Raw genomic sequence first — 18950 nt, forward strand, 5'->3', positions numbered from 1 at the left:
ATTTCCACAGTAGGAAGCTAGATAAATATACCCAAAGAAAGTGAATAATAAAGGTAAGAACAGAAATCAGTAAAATAGAAAATAGACAATTAGAAAAAATTAACAAAGCTAAAATTGATTATCTGAAAGAAATATTGAAAGTTATAAATCTCTAGGAAAACTGACCAAGAAAGAATAGAGGAAATGTAAGTCACCAGTACCAGCAATGAAAAAAGCAATATCACTACAGTTTCTAAAAGACTAGTAAGTCACTATCAAGGATAAATTTAGGATATCAAATCATTATGTTATATACCTGAAACTAAATGTTATATGTCAATTATACCTTAATTTTAAAATGTTTTTAAGAAAAGAACAAATTTAGGCTAATAAATTGACAATTTAAGTGGACAGATTCCTTTAAAAACTCAACCTATAAAAATGACAAAAGATGAAATAGAAAATTTGAGTAGCCATGCATCTGTTGTATAAATTAAATTCTATCAAATATTTAGAGGAAAAAATAATATAAATCTTTCACAAACAGAGCAGGAAACATTTCTCAAATTGTTTTTCATGAGAACAACATGACCCTGATACCAGGACAAACCTGATAAAGACATTATGAGGGAAGAAAAAGGAAGGAAAGGAAAGAAAGAAAAGAATGGAAAAAAGAAAGGAGAATTAAAGACCAGTATCCTTTATGAATATAAACACAAAAATTCTTTTTTTTAATTTTTAAATTTTTTTAAGTTTTTTTTTTAATATTTTATTTATTTATTTGACAGAGATTACAAGTAGGCAGAGAGGCAGGCAGAGGGAGTGGGGAAGCAGGCTCCCCGCTGAGCAGAGAGCCCAATGCGGGGCTTGATCCCAGGACCCTGAGATCATGACCCAAGCTGAAGGCAGAGGCTTTAACCCACTGAGCCACCCAGGCACCCATAAACACAAAAATTCTTATAAATTGAATCTAGCAAGTGGAATTAATCCTGGGAATGCCGAGGTTGGCATATTTACCACATTATCACAGGAATGCAAGGTTGAGTATAACTCACCGCATTGTCAGAATAAGAGAGAGAAATCATGATCATCCCAAAAGATGAAGAAGCATTTGACAAAATTCAACATTCATTCATGATAATAATTCTTAGCAAATAAAGAAGAGAAGGGAACTTCCTCAATCTGATAAAGGCATCTACTAAACATGTTCACCTTAGTAGTGAAATAATAAACGCTTTCCCCCTGAGACTGGAAACAGAAGAAAGTTTGTTCTCACTGTTCTTATTTGGCATTGTTTTAGAGGTTTTAGCCCATGCAGTAAGGCCAAAAAAAGACATAAAAGGCATAAGGATTAGAAAGAGTAAAATTAGGGGCACCATGTGTGGCTCAGTGGGTTAAGCCTCTGCCTTTGGCTTGGGTCATGATCTCGGGGCCCTGGGATTGAGCCCCACATTGGGCTCTCTGCTCAGCGGGGAGCCTGCTTCCCCCTTTCTCTGCCTGTCTCTCTGCCTACTTGTGATATCTCTCTCTCTCTGTCAAATAAATAAATGAAATCTTTAAAAAAAAATTAAAAAAAAAAAGAATAGAATTGGGAGTGCCTGGGTGGCTCAGTAGGATAAGCCTCTGCCTTCAGCTCAGGTCATGACCCCAGGGTCCTGGAATCAAGCCCCACATTGGGTTCTCTGCTCATTGGGGTGCCTGCTTCTCTCTGCCTGCCACGTCCCCTGCTTGTGCTCACACATTCTCTGTCTGTCAAGTAAATACATTTTTTAAAAAAAGAAAGGTTGTCTTTGTTTACAGGTTGTATTAATGTTTCATAGGAATCTACAAAAAACAAAGAATCTATTTTTTTTAAAAAGCCTACTAGAGCTAATAAGTACATTTAGCAAGGTCAATATGCAAGAATCAGTTATATTATTATATAATAGCAGGAAACAGTTGGAAATTGAAGTTTAAAAAAATTCCATTTCCAATAGCAGTGAAAACATTAAAGAGAGTTAAGAATAAACTTAACAAGATATGCAAGACCTTTAGGTAAAACCATAAAATGCTGCTGAGGAAAATTTAATAACTAAGTAGATGAAAAGATATACTACATTCATGATCGAAAAACTCAATATTGTTAAGGTGCCAATTTCTCCCTAAAATAACCTGTTGATTCAGTACAGTGACGATCAAATTCTCAATTGACTTTTACAAGTAAAATACTTTTTTTATACTTTAAAGTATAAAATACAAGTTGATTCTGAAATGTATGTGGAAATGCAAAGGCCCAGTCTACTCAAAGTGATTTGAGAAAGAAAAAAGTTTGAGGGCTTACATTATCTGATTTCAAGACTTAAAAATAACTTACAGTAATCAAAATGTGTGGTGTTTCTGTAAAGATAGATATACATACCAATGGAACAGAATAGAAAGCCCAGAAATAGACCCACATATACAAGGTCAATTAGTTTTCAACAGAAGCCTAAGGATATAGAAACAGATCAATGGAGTAAAATGACGGGGTCAGATCTACCGATCTATAGTCCATTAATTTTAGGCAAAGACACCAAGGCAGCTCAGTAAGAAAAGGAAACTCTTTTAATAAGTGGTGTTGGAATACTGATAAAAATGAACCTCCACCCCTACCTCACACCAAACCCAAAAGTTAATTCAGGATGGATCATAGATCTCCACTCAGAGCCAAAATTACTAAGCTTCAAGGAAAAAAGTCAGAAAGTTCCTTTGTAGCTGTGACGTAGGCAAAGATTTCTTCAACATAAAGATCACTAAACATAAACAGGTAATAAAACTGGACTTCACCAAAAAGAAAACTTCTACTCACTGAAAGACATAAGTAAGAAAAAGGAAAGATAAGAAAATATTCAGAATACATATATCTCATAAAGGACGAGAATACATAGTAAAGTACAGTTGACCCTTGAGCAACATGGGTTTGAACTGCATGGGATTTTTTTCAATAAATACATGTACAGAGGAGTAAATATATCTTCTCTGCTTTCAGATTTTTTTTATTTTATTTTTTTTAAAGATTTTATTTATTTATTTGACGGAGAGAGAGATCACAAGCAGGCAGAGAGGCAGGCAGAGAGAGAAGAAAGGAAGCAGGCTCCCCGCGGAGCAGAGAGCCCGATGCGGGGCTCGATCCCAGGACCCTGAGATCATGACCTGAGCCAAAGGCAGCGGCTTAATCCACTGAGCCACACAGACGCCCCTGCTTTCAGATTTTCTTAACATTTTCTTTACTCCAGCTTACTTTATTGTAAGAAGACAGTGTATAATACATATGTAAGATATTTATCAATTATGTTGTCAGTAAAACTTCTGATATATATTTATGAAAAAATATGTATATTTTTTCATATATATATGAGAAAAGTGCTTAGCATCGTTTGTTATCAGGGAAATCCAAATGAACGTCATTGTAGGACACCATTTTATATCTACTAGAATAGCTAAAAAAGGGCTGACAAAGGCAAGTATTGGAAGGGTATGGAGCAACTAGAACTCTCTTACATTGCTGGTAGGAATATAAAATAGTACAATCACTTTGGAAATCTGGCAGCTTCTTATAAAGTTATACATACCTCTGCCCTATGACCCAGCAATTCTATTCCTAATAATCGCCCAAGAGAAATGAAAATATGTCCCCAAAACACTTGTACAAGAACGTTTATAACAACCTATTCATAATACTAAAAAGCTGGAAGCAATCCAAATATCCAACAAAATAATCAGAAGAAAGAATAACCAAGTTGTGGCATAGTCTATGGTCACAGAAATCAGAGCAATAGTTACCTAAGGGAGGTAAGAAATGTCTGGAAGGAAAGAAAAGGGAAGTTTCTGGAGCAATGGAAATGTTACATATCTTGATATTTGTTACCCTAGCGTAATGGTTATGTGAGTATATACATTTGTCAAAACTCATTGAATTGTATACTTAAATTTCACTGCAGGTAAAACTTCATGTACAAAAAAGAAAGAAGCAGCTTGTATAGTTAAAATAAAAATGGTTATTTCTGTAGACAGTACTATATATGTTACATATATTTTAATTATATATATGACATAGAATTGAATGCACTTTTTTTCAACACGCATCTAACTGTGCATCTGCTATGGATCAGCCAGTGTGATAGTTGCTGGGGTATAAAGATAATGAAGAGAAAGTGGTTGGACTCCGAGAACTCAGCATCTAGCAGGAGCCATAAAAGCACAAGAGAGAAGTACCAATGCAAAAAAAGGCCTGAGGAAGTGATTCTGACTTGTTGGGGCTCAGAGATGGGACCAAAGAGCGAATATACTCGTAAGGGAAGAAAGGCCTTTGGGTCAAGAGAACCTCATGAACTAAATAAGGCACAGAAATATGACCCTGTATGATGTGTTTGCAGAATCTTAATTGGCCTGATGTGACTACAGTAATGGGAGAGCATACCATGACGGGAGACAGTGTACTTTAATAATGTGACCAGATTGTACAGGGTTGTAAAATGCCATCCTTCACGGGCAGATTTATAGGCACCAAGGGGCCACTGAAGGCTTTTAGACAAGAGAGTGACATCAGTTCTGTTTCTGTGTTTTTAAAAAATGTATCTGCTAATAGTAAAGAAGAATTATTAAAGCTGGGGAGAGATTAGAGGCAGAAGGAAGAGGTAGGGATTTTAAGAGTCGAGGGGCGTTTATTGAAAATACTTACCCACTAGAATTTTGTGATTGAATATTTTTATTTGGCTCTTCTTTTTTCTTTTCCTTTAAAATTAACAATAGGAATCCAGAAACTTTTTGGACCACAACAGGAATGTTTCCCCAAGAGTTCATTATTTGTTTTCACAAACATGTAAGGATTGAAAGACTTGTAATCCAAAGTTACTTTGGTAAGCAAATAATACATTAATATTCATCATCTTTTCATTTTCCCATAGGCAGAGGGCACAAATGTAAACTCTGGCAAAACACTAACTTTTCTTCACAGCATGGAATCCAGTTTTATGGCTGGGTTGGGAGAGTGGGGAGTATGGGTTAACTGCCTTGAGTACAGTTAGCTTCTCTAAAATTGCAAATTTGAAATCCTTCCAAAGTGCATAATAATTTCCATGCAGTTTACTATGTGAAAATCTTTGGCAAAAAACCCTATTATGAACTTAAGAAGCCAGCTTGCCAGAACACTCGGTTCTTCAACATCTTTATTCCAGATTCATTTGGCTTGGGGTTCTCTGTCAAATTCTTTCTAAAAATCTGATAACCTTGATTATTTGCATTGGATAATTTTTATTCTTCTTTTAATAATGGCATTTTCTGAAGCATTTAGGAGAGGACTCTCGCTTTGGAACATCATTCTGATCCTATCTTGTGTTTACTTAAGGATAAAATATTTCAGACAAAAACATGGCAGGAGAGAATACATCCCAGATGGTTCAAATGAAAAGACTTTATTGATGGGATTACTTACAAAATTATGGTCTGGGTAAGGGAACCTAGGATGGTGAGAACTCCCTGAAACTGGCCACAGCAGTAAGCCATTACCACCCCTAGGATAAGGGACTGAAATTGTGTTACCAGAGCCCAGTGAGAGCTGGAGCCTGTGTCTCATGGCCTCCCCGGCAGTGGCTGTAAGCATGAAGGGACCCAACCACTGTCTCAGACAGCGCACTGTAACAGGAAGGGAGTGGGCAAAAAACAACCTGATCTCACTTTGCCACTGCCCTCCAGTTTCCTCCCAGTGCCTCCCATTGGCCAAATTCAACCAGAAGCCAGTGGTGCAATCCACAGGCATCCTCCCCCAGGGCACAGAACGGAGAAGAGAAGAGAAGAATGTTTCTAGCAGGATCTGGGTTAGTGATAATGGAGAAAAAAACAATGCAGAAGGAAGATGCCTGGATTCTGGTTAAGTCTTTCTCCTGTCATTAATTGTAGAGGCTCTAGAGTCAGACACACCTAAGTTTGAATTCTGTTTCTGACCCTTACTAGCTCTATTATCATTGAACACTTTGCCTGACTTCTCTAAGGTGCCTGATTTCTGTAAGCCTGCTTCCTCATCAGTAAAGTGTATTTGTAATACTTTTTCTTAGAAGATTATAGTCAAGAGTGACTGAGTAAATATGCCTGACTCACAGTAGTTTCTCCATAAAGGTTTATGACCAAGATTACTAACAGTATTATTATTATGATTACTATTATTATTACTATTACCAGTACACAAAAACTCTAGATGATAACCAAATTCAGAAAGACTCTACTAACTTTGTATTACGTGCTTTGCAAGCATTTGTCAGATTACAGTGACACAAGACTGCATTTTACCGTAGGGCCCCAGAAAAACAGAGTATGTGAATGATTTTCAGATCAGGTATTTCTTTTTTTTTTTTTTAAGAATTTATTTATTTATTTGACAGGGAGAGAGAGATCACAAGTAGGCAGAGAAGCAGGCAGAGAGAGAGAGGGGGAAGCAGACTCCCTGCTGAGCAGAGAGCCCATGTGGGGCTCGATCCCAGGACCCTGAGATCATAACCTGGGCCAAGGTCAGACACTTAACCGACTGAGCCACCCAGGTGCCCCCAGACCAGGTATTTCTTTTTTTTTTTTTTTAATTATTTATTTATTTGACAGAGATCACAAGTAGGCAGAGAGACAGGCAGAGAGAGAGAGAGAGAGAGAGGAGGAGGAAGCAGGCTCCCTGATAAGCAGAGATCCTGATGCGGGGCTCGATCCCAGGACCCTGGAGTCATGACCTGAGCCGAAGGCAGAGGCTTTAAACCACTGAGCCACTCAGGCGCCCCCAGACCAGGTATTTCTGATCCCAGTATTTTGTGTAGTCCCACCAGTGCTTGACACTTTTGGAGAAAAAAGGAAATGTAGGGACAGCAACATAAAATCAGGTAGGTAATCAACACTTTATTTATTTTGTTTACTTCCAACGTCAGTGAGGACCTTGAGGATTGAAAAGACCACATCTAAAGAGCCAGTTGATTTTGAGCCGTGGATTGAAAGAGGTATGTGCTTTTTCACCAGCATTGTTCTGGGTGTGAGGGAGTGGAGAATTGTCCTTTGATTCTATATTTCCAATTGCACTGCATTTTGATGAAAAAAGATGACTCTTGTGACTTATGTAGAGCCTAGAAAAACCCAGGTTTGAATACAAGACTGCAGCTTCACTTCTGGTTATGTAACTGTTAACGTGTTAATACTCAATTTTTCTGAGTTTCAGAATCTTTATCTGAAAAATGGGGACAGTAACCCACCATTTAAGGTTTTTGTGAACATAGTATCATCTACCAAACTATACATGGTAGACAATAAGTATTAGTTTCTTGTCTTCCTTCCTTCCTAATGGTACTATTTAAATATCATCATCAGAATTGCCTCTAGTTAAACACAACACGTTGCCTTTGTGTGTCTGTTTCCTTTCCTTCCCCAAATACCATGAGAATAATGGAAAAGGAATAAAAGGAGGTGTAAACTTACAAGAACAAAAACGAAAAACAATGAAAAAAACAGGAGACGAATGAGGATGTGAGGAGTTAATCCATATTATGGAAGAGAGGACGCAGATGGAAGAGAAGGGACTAATGCCGCCAAATGGGGTAGTAGCTAAGTGCCGTCCAAGGAGAATAGCAGTGTAAAGCAAGCCAGTCTGCTCAACAAAACCCCAGGAAGGTCTAGAATTTGAAGGTAGAAGGTACCAGGGAACATGCAAGTGAGACGTGGACCAGAAAACAAGGGTCATTAGTTGAACATCTATATACAGAGTTTTTGACCCTAGGTAAGTTCTCCTGTTCCACAAAGCTGGATGATTCCTCTTTCCTCCCGCAAACCACCTGCAACGGATAATGAGGAACACTGTGTGTTGAGGCTCAGGACCCAGGGAGGCCAGACATAGTAGAGAAAGTAAGGGAGCTGTGCAGTTGAAAGCAGGGGATATAAATGGAAGCCTGCAAATTGAATGGTGAGAACTCACTCCTCTGTGCTCTAATGTTTATGACAGCAATCAAGAATATAGCACACACACACACCCCCCCCCCCGGAGACTAAACATTTTTGGAGAAACTGAATGGCTCCAGAAAAAAGATCTATGGATATAGACAAAAGCTAGCTCATTCCTGGTCGCTCTATTGAAGCCCTAGTCAGTGAGCCTGGTTCATGCACACAGTTTTCAAATGATTTATTTATAAGTAACAAAAGATAGCCAAAGTTCACCAGACATTTGATGAAGGCCTCAAACCTTGAATATAATCAAGCCTTTAGCTCTAATTCCAGTATATAGGAAATAGAGGATAGAAGATTAAATGTAATGAAACTAGAAGGAGGTAAGATGACAAAAGGTGGGACATTCTACAGAAAAACTGACCTGATCTCTTCAATAAGTCAGTGACATGGGAAAAAAATGTGTGTGGGGGAGAGAAAGCAATTCAAAAGTCTCCTTCTTAAAGGAGACTTGATTCTGATTTGAATAAACCAACTATAAAAAGACATTTTGGGGACAGTTGGGAAATTTTAATGTGGACTGGGTACTATATGATATTAAAGCATTTTTAAATGTTGGTATGATAATAGTATTATGCTTTTGTAAGAAAATATCCTTATTATTGAGAGATGGATAATCAAATATTTGGAGGTGAAATGTCTTAGATTTCTTTAAAATACTTTAGCAAGCGCATCTGGGTGGGTCTGTCCATTAACCATCTGCCTTCAGCTCAAGTTATGATCCCAGGGTCCTGGGATCAAGCCCCACATTGGCTCCTTATTTAGTAGGGAATTTGCTTCTCCCTCTCCCTCCGCTTGTCCTCCCTGCTCATTCTCTCTTTTTTAAATAAATAAATAAAATCTTAAAAAGAATACTTTAGCAAAAAAATTTCATAAATCAAGTATAGTGAAATGTTAGTAATTACAAAATCAAGATGACAGTATATGCCGGAATTATATTGGTCTTTTTTGATGTAAGTGAGATTTTCCAATTTTCTTTCTTTTTTTTTTTTTAAGATTTTATTTATTTACCTGAGAGTGACAGAGAGAGCATGAGAGGGGAGAGGGTCGGAGGGAGAAGCAGGCTCCCCACAGAGCAGGGAGCCCGATGTGGAACTCGATCCCGGGACTCCGGGATTATGACCTGAACTGAAGGCATTTGCTTAACCAACTGAGCCACCCAGGCACCCCCAATTTTTCATAATTAAACTAAGCAATAAAAGAAGAGATTATAATTAAATCCTGGCAGAGGAGGAGTTGCGTAAGAAAGAAAATGGGATCATAATTTGATACTTACTTAATAAATAACATTATTTAGACAATAATGTAACTGTCAAGTATTGATTTCAAAACTGAGAGGATGGCAGGAGGGAAAAGTTGCAGGAGGAGGAAGAGAATATCGATTTCAGAGACCTAATTTTCTCCTACCATAATATAAAGTCAGTGAAACACTGATAAATCGAGAAAAGGAATATAAACATGTTACAATTCTAGGGAAAAAATGCTGAAGGAGTTGGAAGCATTTGCCTCTCAGGAGCAGGACTGGAAGGGAAAGAAAGGGTCAGGCAGGGAATTACTACCATGCATTACCTCAGAGAGAGGTTAGGAAACAGGAAGTCATGCACCGTCATACTTCCCAGAGACTATCCCTTTTGTAATATGTGCCTTAAAAATTATGTGCACTAACTATTCTGATACAAATAAAATTAATTTCTAAATAATGTCAGTGTTTATTATTATATCAATCAAATATTTCATGTTTCCAATAGTATGTTTGATATTACTCATGACCAACTAAGTTAATCTGTTTTAAAATTATATTAAGTAAATGTTTTCTAAAGTTGGATACCAAGAAAGATCAATTCACAGGCAGCATAATTCAACATCACAGTAAAAGTTCAGCGTGAGAAACCGAGCTGTAGTATTACCCATGGGAGTGGTAATAAGATGGCTCCTTTCAGGCCTGTGGTAATTGTTAGTGGCTTGATCCTTAAATGGGATTTTCACATTTTGTCAATTCCTTACTTTATATTCCTTTACTCTGATTTACATTTCCTTTTGTTTATACTCACTACAGATGTTTTAGAGTTCACAGTTTATCTTTCATGCCTTTTACATCAAATATTCCTATTTTGATACTGAGTTTTAACCCCCAACCCTTAGTAAATCTGTTCTAACTATAGTTTACCAGACATCATGTTTTGCTGAGCCTAAATTTCAGTAGCTGTCCTCATGTATTTTGAACCCTAACTCATTTCTGTTAAATTTCTGGTTTAGATCTAGTCCACACAGAGGGGCAGCTTCAAAATGAAGAAATTATGGTAAGCCAATATACTTTGTAGAGACAAATATTATCTTTAGTCAGCACAATGTGTTTACGTTTTAAATCTATCTCTTCAGTCATAAAGTTAATAATTTGTGTGTATTATTTTGATGTATTATAGGTTCTGTACATAATCAACCCATGGAGAAGGTCATTCTCAATGTTATTACAGTTTAAATAAAGCATGCATCAACTAGGCCTTTATCTATCATAGACTAACAGCAAGGGTAAAACAATTCACTTACTTGTTTTTATTTTGTTCGTTTTTTTTAGAAGTGTTTACTTGCTGTGCTTTCATTCATTTGATTCTGTAGGCCTTTTAGAATAGGAATCAAAAAAGGTTGAGATGCCAAAATCAGATGTTAATTTGAGCATGAAAGGACAAGGGAGAGTCACATAAGGGGAACTGGAGCATAGGATCAGCAACAAATAAGCCAAAGAGAGATGAGGTGGAAAGAGAACCAGCATTTTTCGACAACATTCCATTGGGCTTTGCTTGTCAAGTGGAATGAATGTCCGTTGATGAGGAAGCTGCTGCCTCATCAGGGGTTCCTCTGTTCCTGCTAGTTAATCAGGCCCTGGTTTTAGACAAGCACAAAAAAGTGAAACAACTGAATGTGTGGGCTTTTTTTTTTTTTTTAGGTGGTAGTGTTTGTTTAAGGTTTCTCTAAATGAGGCTTAAAGAGGAACCTTGTCCATTAAGTTTCCTTCTTCACAACTTAACCAGGCACTGCTATGAAATCTGTGCTTCAAAAGATTCTGTAGGAAGTTTTTGAATGCTCTTAATTATCTTCTCCACCACCCAAATGTGCCCAGCGACTGGAGAGGCCATTGGGGCTAGAACATGATTAATTAGGTTGAATTTTATCTGCCTGTTTTTCTCCATGTTTATTAATGTGTTATTATTAGTAAGCCTCTGCTAAGTATTTTGTTTTAGGACTCACTGTGAATCAAGGAGTCTTACAACATTATAGAACATTTGGAAAACAGTAAGGGGGAGTGGGCAGCTGGAAGTCACCCACGATTTTATTACCCTGCCACAAGAGCTTTTATTACACTTATTTTCTTCTTGTCAGTATGCATCACATAGTTTAATAGTAAAAAGTGAAGAATTTTGTATCTTTTTAAACAATAAGTTCATAATTGTAATTTTAAAATGAAATGTGTAAAAATAGACAAATGTTCACTAATTTCACTTTTTTTCCCCTCTGTCATTATAAGTAATACTACAGGGGACATCTTACACATGTTCTCACTACCTCGATCTTCACCTTTTAAATTATTCTCTATGATTAAATTTCAAGGAATAAAATTACTGGGTCCATCAGGGTAGACATATTTATAGCTGCTTATATATATTGCCAAATTGCCTTCCAGAGAAATTATACAAATGTAAAAGTATAATAATATTTCAGGGTAGTATAGTTAGAGGAATCATCAAACAAAGGAAGTTCTCTTAACATGAAAAATACTTTAGAAATACACTTTTAAAGAATTAATCAGAAATGTAAAGTTGCAATTTTTAGTTCCACCCGTTATTTTTCATCAAACCAATGCTGATACTTGCCTGATGATACATCAGACCAGTGGTACTGTTATACGCAGGTGTCTTCTCTTCTGAATATTATATCTTATATATTATATATTTAGGATATCATTTTTTGCATCAGACCCTTTCTGTTTAACAAGTTAACTAGAATTGCTAAATGCTTCCATATTGATTTTTCCTTTGCAGACACGAGATGGCCACGCCACTTATTTGAGATTCATGATTATATCAGCCTTTGATCATTTTGCATCTGTGCATAGTGTTTCTGCAGAGGGACTAGCAGTGTCAGATCTTTCTTAGTAATTATAACCACATACTCTTGCATGATTTTTTTAACAATATATTTATTTAAACATGAAGTTGTCATTGATATGCTTTATTAAAGGGATTTGAATCAATCTGTTTCAGTTTTTTTTTTCTCTTCAACATTTTCTGCGAAGGAATTTGGTTCATTAGTGAGGAGTGACGGCCACCATATGGGCTGTAAGAAAGCTCTCATACAACTTAATAAAGGAAATGACTATATGAAAACTTAACTGATAAATGCATTGTGTCCTCCCAGCATCTCACAAGGTGCCCTTCAGATGTCAGTGCATTAATTTTTTTTAGGTTCAGTGCATTAACTTTTTAATTTATTGATTGATTGATGAAGAGGGCTAAGTGAGCAAAATAGATAGTAAATGTATGTGTTCAGAAAAGAGAAAGGATTTATGGGAAGGTTTCATGGAGGCCATGGAACTTGAACTGGGCCTTGTCCAAAAAATTTTATTTTTTTCTTTTAATTTAATTTTTGCCTTGATTTGAAAATCTCAGAGAAGAATTAGGGGAAAAAAACCATAATCTGACTTTCCACAGACAACCATTATTAATATTAGTTGATTTTTTTTTTTTTGGTATATGTTGGGGAGAATAGGATAGGACAGATTAGACGAAAGTAAAACTTTTCTGAATATACTTTATATACCTTGACTTTTAAAAACACAAATAACTAATATAACCAAAAATTAAAACAAAAAAGAAAGTCCCGAATATTGAAAACAAACAGAAATGCACTAACCTAACTTTATCACAAGTTGATAAAATAAGCGCACAAGAAACAGTGGCATTAAACATGGTATTTCATCTACGTGGTTCATATTAATTTCTTAGGACTGCCATAATGTACTACAAACTTGGTGGCTTCAAACAATAGAAATTTATTGTCTCACAGTTTCAGAGTCTAGAAATCAGAAATCAAGGTATTGACGGGGTTTGTTCCTACGGGAGGTTCTGAGGGAGAATCTGTTCCATGGCTTTCTCTTAGCTTCTGGAGTTGCTGTCAGTGCTTGGCATTCCTGGGCTTGTGGCCCTGTAGCTCCAGTGTCTGCCTCTGTCATCACATAGCATTCTGTGTGTGTGTCTTCACATCATCTTCCCTCTGTGCATATCTGTTTCTATGTATCTTCTCCTCTCATGAGGACATCAGTCATATTGAATTAGGGCCCACCCTACTCCAGTATGACCTCGTCATAACTAGTTCCATCTGTAACGATCGTATTTGCAGGTAAGGTCACATTCACAGGTACTAAGGATGAAGACTTCAGCATGTCTTTTTGGAGGCATAGTTCAACCCATAACATAATCTTAGTGAAAGTGTGTGATAGTTCAGTTTGTGATAGTTAATTTTATGTGTTACATAGACTGGGCCACAGTGCCCAGGAGTTTGTTCAAACATTCTGAATGTTTATGTATGGGGTATTCTGAGGACAAGATTACCATTTAAATGGGTGGACTTTTTAAAAAATTAACATATAATGTATTATTTGCCCAGGGGTACAGGTCTGTGAATCTTCAGGCTTACACATTTCACAGCATTCACCATAGCACACACCCTCCCCAGTGTCCATATAAAGGTCGGACTTCGAGTAAAGCAGATTGCCCTCCATTCCATCAGTTGAAGACCTTAATAGAACAAAGATTGGCCTTTCCTGGACAAGAAGGAATTCTGCCAGTAGACAGCTCTCAGACTTGCACAACAGCTCTCCAGCCTGTCAGCCAACCCTACAGATTTTGCACTTGCCAGACTTCATACTCATATGAGCCAGTTTCTCACAGTCAGTCTCTCTCCCTCCCTGCCTTCCTCTCATTGTCTTCGTATATGCATATATATGATGGGAGGCCAGGGAGGCAGTGGCTATTGCTGCTATAATCCACTGCAGTTAAACATTCTATGCTTCTGATGTGATGCCCTGTGAAGCACAGGGGCCAGCCTCTGAAGTCCTTCTGCCAGAATTACTGAGCCTGAGTTGCATCAAGTTCTAGAGTTAACTTCCATTTTTCGGGAAATACAAGGGATGGAAAGACAAGTAAAATGACACCACAGGGCAGCAAATAGACTAGTAGCCATTTTGTAACTCACCAAAATGCCCAGATCTGTGCCTTTCCTGTACCTGGTGAGATAGACTTCCTGGTCTTCTTTGGGTAGGGCCATATGACCCACTGTGGGCAATGAGATGAGGGGAGAGGGGTAGCTGGGTCTGCATGAGAGCCTTCAAAGCTCTTTTCTTTCTGTCACAATGACCAGCAATGATGTTCTGCACAGTAGCTGCCTCACCAGTCTGGGTCTGGAAATGAACCTGATGATAGCAGGGAGCAGACCTCTCTCAATGTGAGATGGGCAGACAGAAGGAAAAACACAGCTTTGTTGTTTTAAACCAGTGAAATTTGGACTATAACTTGGCCTATCCTGACTGATTCACAGACAAATCCAGACTGTGGTTTATCCTACAGAACAAGTGACCTGGTTTCCTCAACAAGTCAGTGGTGTGAAAAATGGCAATTGATTAAGGAAGGGGCCCACTCTAGATTCAAAAAGACTTTAAGGACCCCAAGAGCCACATGCCATGTGTGGATGTTATTTGGATGCTGATTTGAGCAAAACAACTGAAAATAAGACATTTTAAAGATATTTGGGGAAATATGCTTATGGATTGGGTGTTACTATTCATTTTGCTAGCTGTGTTACTGGCATTAAGCTTAGCTAAGAATGCTCATATTTTTCACAGATGCATATCAAAGTATATAGGGGTAAAATGTCCTCATATTTGGGATTTGCTTTAAAATACTCAAGCAGAAAACAAAAACTAAAAAAATAAAATAAAATAAAAAAATACTCAAGCAGATTTTTTGAGGGAAAAGGTATTGGTTGAAACAAGTATGGCAATAAATGATTAGATCTGGGTGGTGGGTCTATGGGCCTTCACTGTACCCACCTCTGTGTATGCTTGACATTCTTCATAATAGAAAAATAAAAATCAATAATGCTACTGAGGGTATCTTTGTGCATAAATCTCTGCCTGCCCCTCAGAGATGTTCTTAGAGGAGACTCTCAGAGGGGAGTTGGTCAAAGTCAGGAACAGTTTTAAGGTTCTTAATACTTCCTGATAAACCACTTACCAAGATTTGTTGCACAAATTTACTCTTAGAAAGGTAGGTTTTAGATAAACAGAGGAGAGTAAGAAAGGTATTTCAAGAGCAATGTTGGTGTGACCGAAAACGTGAAGAGGAGGACTCTCTCATCAAACACATTTGGGGAGTGATGAGTATTTAATACGGACAAGGACAAAGAATAAGACTAAAACCGTACATTACAGCCAGATCACAGAGAGCTTTTAATGCTTTCAAATATTTTCCCTTAACATTGGAGCCATTTAAGGCTTTTGAGAAGGAAGGTGACTTAGAGCAATTGTGTTCATGTTCAATAAAATGAAATGCTAAGGATTTTCTTTTGGCCAACTTCCTAAACTGAAATGTCAATGATTCTTTGTGTAAGAAACAGTGTTAAGGCTCACAGATTGCTGGAAGGATCTCCAGGGGCTGTCTGATTGATCTCTTTGGCTCAGGCCTAGTAAATTCTCTCTTAAGTCTTTTTTCTCTGTGTCTGTCTCCTGTGGATGCAGAGAACAAGTCATCAGTGTAGTGCTTATAATACCATTTATGATATTTAAAAACAGCATTCTTTAACCTTCATTTTTCTGGACTTTAAAAATTCATTTCAGGGGCGCCTGGGTGGCTCAGTGGATTAAGCCACTGCCTTCGGCTCAGGTCATGATCTCAGGGTCCTGGGATCAAGCCCCGCGTTGGGCTCTCTGCTCCACAGGGAGCCTGCTTCCTCCTCTCTCTCTGCCTGCCTCTCTGCCTACTTGTGATCTCTCTCTCTGTCAAATAAATGAAATAAAATTTAAAAAAAAAATTTCATTTCACCTTCTAAAAACCTCACCAAGTTTCAAACAATAGGTATCATAATATGTGGCTTTATCTTTTTTCTTTTTTTCTTCATTGCTGAACCCCATTATCTTTTTAAAGTCTCATCTGTCCCCAGTTGGCTTCCTTGGTCTCCTCTATCCCTCTTTTGGATTTATCTCCACCTACCCCTGACTCCTGACTCCCATTGGGCTGTGTGTGCTCTGTGACTGAGACTTTTGAGTTTGCATCCTCTGCCTGGCAGGCTCTTTTCCTTACCTATCTGTACAGCTAGCTTCCTTGGGTACTTCAGATCCTTACACAAAGTCTCAGTGAGGCCTTCTCTGGCCTCAGGTATCTAAAATTACAGTCTCTCATCACCCTGGCCATTCTCCATCCACACACACCATTGCAACATAAACATTCAGTCTTCCTTCCTGGATTGTTTTTCTCCTTTGTTCTGGGACGGGCCACCCTAGTTCCTGTGCTGCGGGGCTTCTGGTATCTTACTCCTCTTTTCTCACTACCACTAAAATCCAGCTGAGATTTTTTTTCCCTTTAATCATATCCCAAGCGTGCTGTGAAAGATGAGGTCAGTGCAGTCTCCTTTCAAGTGTGAGTATCTTGGATAGGGGCTCAATTGATTGAATCACCCTCAGCTCCCACAACCTTTTAGAGATGTCCCTGCTTATTACTAACACATTTTTGTTCTTCTTTATCATGTATTTCGTGTTTATTGTCTCTTTCCCTCACTAGAAGGTAAATTCCAAAAGGGCAGGCAATGTTTGTTGCTTTTGCTTCTGACCGTATCCTCAGGCCTTACAACAGGTACCTGGCGCATAGTAGATTTTCAGTTAAAATGTATTGACGCATTGTCCTCTCTTTATACTACATTATCCTTGAGGACTTTTTAATTAAGCTTGCTAATAAAATATACATTTTTGGATCACTTACTGTGGGCCAGTGCCTACCACAGTGCCTTGTATCAAGTTTTTACTTTTTTTTTTTAAAGATTTTATTTATTTGAGAGAGAGAGAGCACAAGTTGGGGGTGTAGGGGCAGAGGGAGAGGGAGAAGCAGGGAGCCTGACAGGACCCTGAAATCATGACCTGAGCTGGAGGCAGATGCTTAGCGGACTGAGCCACTCGGGTGCCCCAAGTTATTACTTTTTTGAAAAAGTAAAAATCTAATGACATTTTAACCATGTACTCAAACAGGGCACAGAAATATGACACAAATGAACATTCTTACATCTCTCACAGAGATTTACACAGACTTCTTATTTTTATTTTTAAAAGATTTTATTTATTTGACAGAGAGCGAGCGTGTACAATCAGGTGGAGCTGGAGAGGGAGAAGCAGGCTCCCCGCTGAGCAGGGAGCCTGATGTGGGGCTGCATCCCAGGACCTCGGAATCATGACCTGAGCCAAAGGCAGACGCTTAACTGACTGAGCCATCCAGGGGTCCCCGTATAGACTTTTTAAAAAACATTGCTGTTAGGAGCCCTGTCTCAGGAATGCCCCTCTGTGGGGGGCATCCTTTGGGGACTTTACCTTCTAGGTGATGCTCCAACAGCCTTTTGTAGCTGTAGCAAGCCTTCTAAAAATAACATGTGGCAGTATGCAGTTTTAAGCATACACATAGCTTTGGACACAAATTCTATTTCTAAGAATATATTCTAATGCAATAATTAGATAAATGACAAATGAACAAAGATTGATAGCAATGCTTCTTCAGGACAGGAGGCTGGAAATGACTATGCATTTGTACATTAGAAAGCATATATATAGGCATCAAATATCGTACTTTATCAAGAGATATTAATCATATATAAATATAGGATGGATACTTCTGGTTAAAGATGATAGGGTAAAGGGATTTTTACTCCATCCCCTTTCTTGAAACTCACTACTCGACAACAAAAGAATTATAAAAAGAAAGAAAAAAGAATTTCATCTCTAATGGGAAAGGATTTTCACTAAGTCCTATGACATCAGGATTTTGGTGAAAAGGAAGCTGAGAACTGCTATGCTCTCCCAGAACTAGACTTTCTTGAAAGTGTCACAGACATGACTTAAACAATTTTTTTTTTATTAGACTGAAACCATCTCAGCCTGCAGGTAGCTTCAGAGGAGGGAGAATGTCCCCAGAGGGCTGAGGTTACTAACTCAGAATGGCAGGGGAGATGGAGCTGAAGGAGAGACAGAAGACACAGTAAAGGGGACTGATGGAGGAAGCGTGCTGGAGGGCGTCTTAGCTTGACCTGCTGTAACGATAACACAGGCTAGGGCGCCTCAACAGCAGACATTTATTTCCTCACAGTTCTGGAGACTGAAAGGCCAAGATCAGGGTGCCAGTTGGCTGGTTTCCTGTGAGACCTCTCTTCCTGGGTTGGAGATGAGCACCATCTCCCTATGTGCTCACATGACCTCTTCTTTGTATAGAGTGGGGCAGAGAGCTCTCTGAGGTCCCTTTTTCTTTTTTTAAAGATTTTATTAGAGTGTGAGCAGGGGTGGGGGAACAGAGGATAGGGAGAGGGACAAGCAGACTTCCCACCGAACAGGGACCTTGACTCAGGGCTCCATCCCAGGACCCTAAGATCATGACCTGAGCCAAAGTCAGACACTTAACTGACTGAGCCACCCAGGTGCCCCTCTCTGGTGTCTCTACTTAAATGGACACTGATCGTCTAGTATCAGTGGCCTAGCCTGACCTCATCTAACCTTAATCACCATCTCCAGGCCCTCTCTCCAAACACAGTCACATTGGGGGTTGGAGCTACAACATAGGAACTCTGCATGGCAGGTGGTAAGAAGGCAATCGAAGCAGAGAGCATGTGACTGAAGGGGATTTCTAGCAGCCCCATTGCAAAGGAGGTAATAAATTTAATACGAAGGTATTTAAGACAGCTAATCT

General features: G+C 38.4%; 1 protein-coding gene across 4 annotated transcripts in view; it reads left to right on the plus strand.

The window, feature by feature from the left end:
- The window catches only part of HSPB11 (heat shock protein family B (small) member 11), a 35455-nt gene extending 23252 nt beyond the window's left edge, over positions 1-12203 (plus strand). For all 4 annotated transcript variants that reach the window (XM_045983703.1, XM_045983747.1, XM_045983704.1 and 1 more), the window contains exons 3-6: positions 4750-4856; positions 6903-6971; positions 10219-10262; positions 12000-12203. In XM_045983703.1, coding sequence (XP_045839659.1) covers positions 4750-4856; positions 6903-6971; positions 10219-10262; positions 12000-12113 — 334 coding nt within the window. In that variant the 3' untranslated portion in view covers positions 12114-12203. The remainder of the gene's footprint in view (positions 1-4749; positions 4857-6902; positions 6972-10218; positions 10263-11999) is intronic.
- Positions 12204-18950: the final 6747 nt, after the last annotated feature.

Source organism: Meles meles, chromosome 1 (genome assembly GCF_922984935.1).
Source record: "Meles meles chromosome 1, mMelMel3.1 paternal haplotype, whole genome shotgun sequence".
Lineage (NCBI taxonomy): Eukaryota > Metazoa > Chordata > Mammalia > Carnivora > Mustelidae > Meles > Meles meles.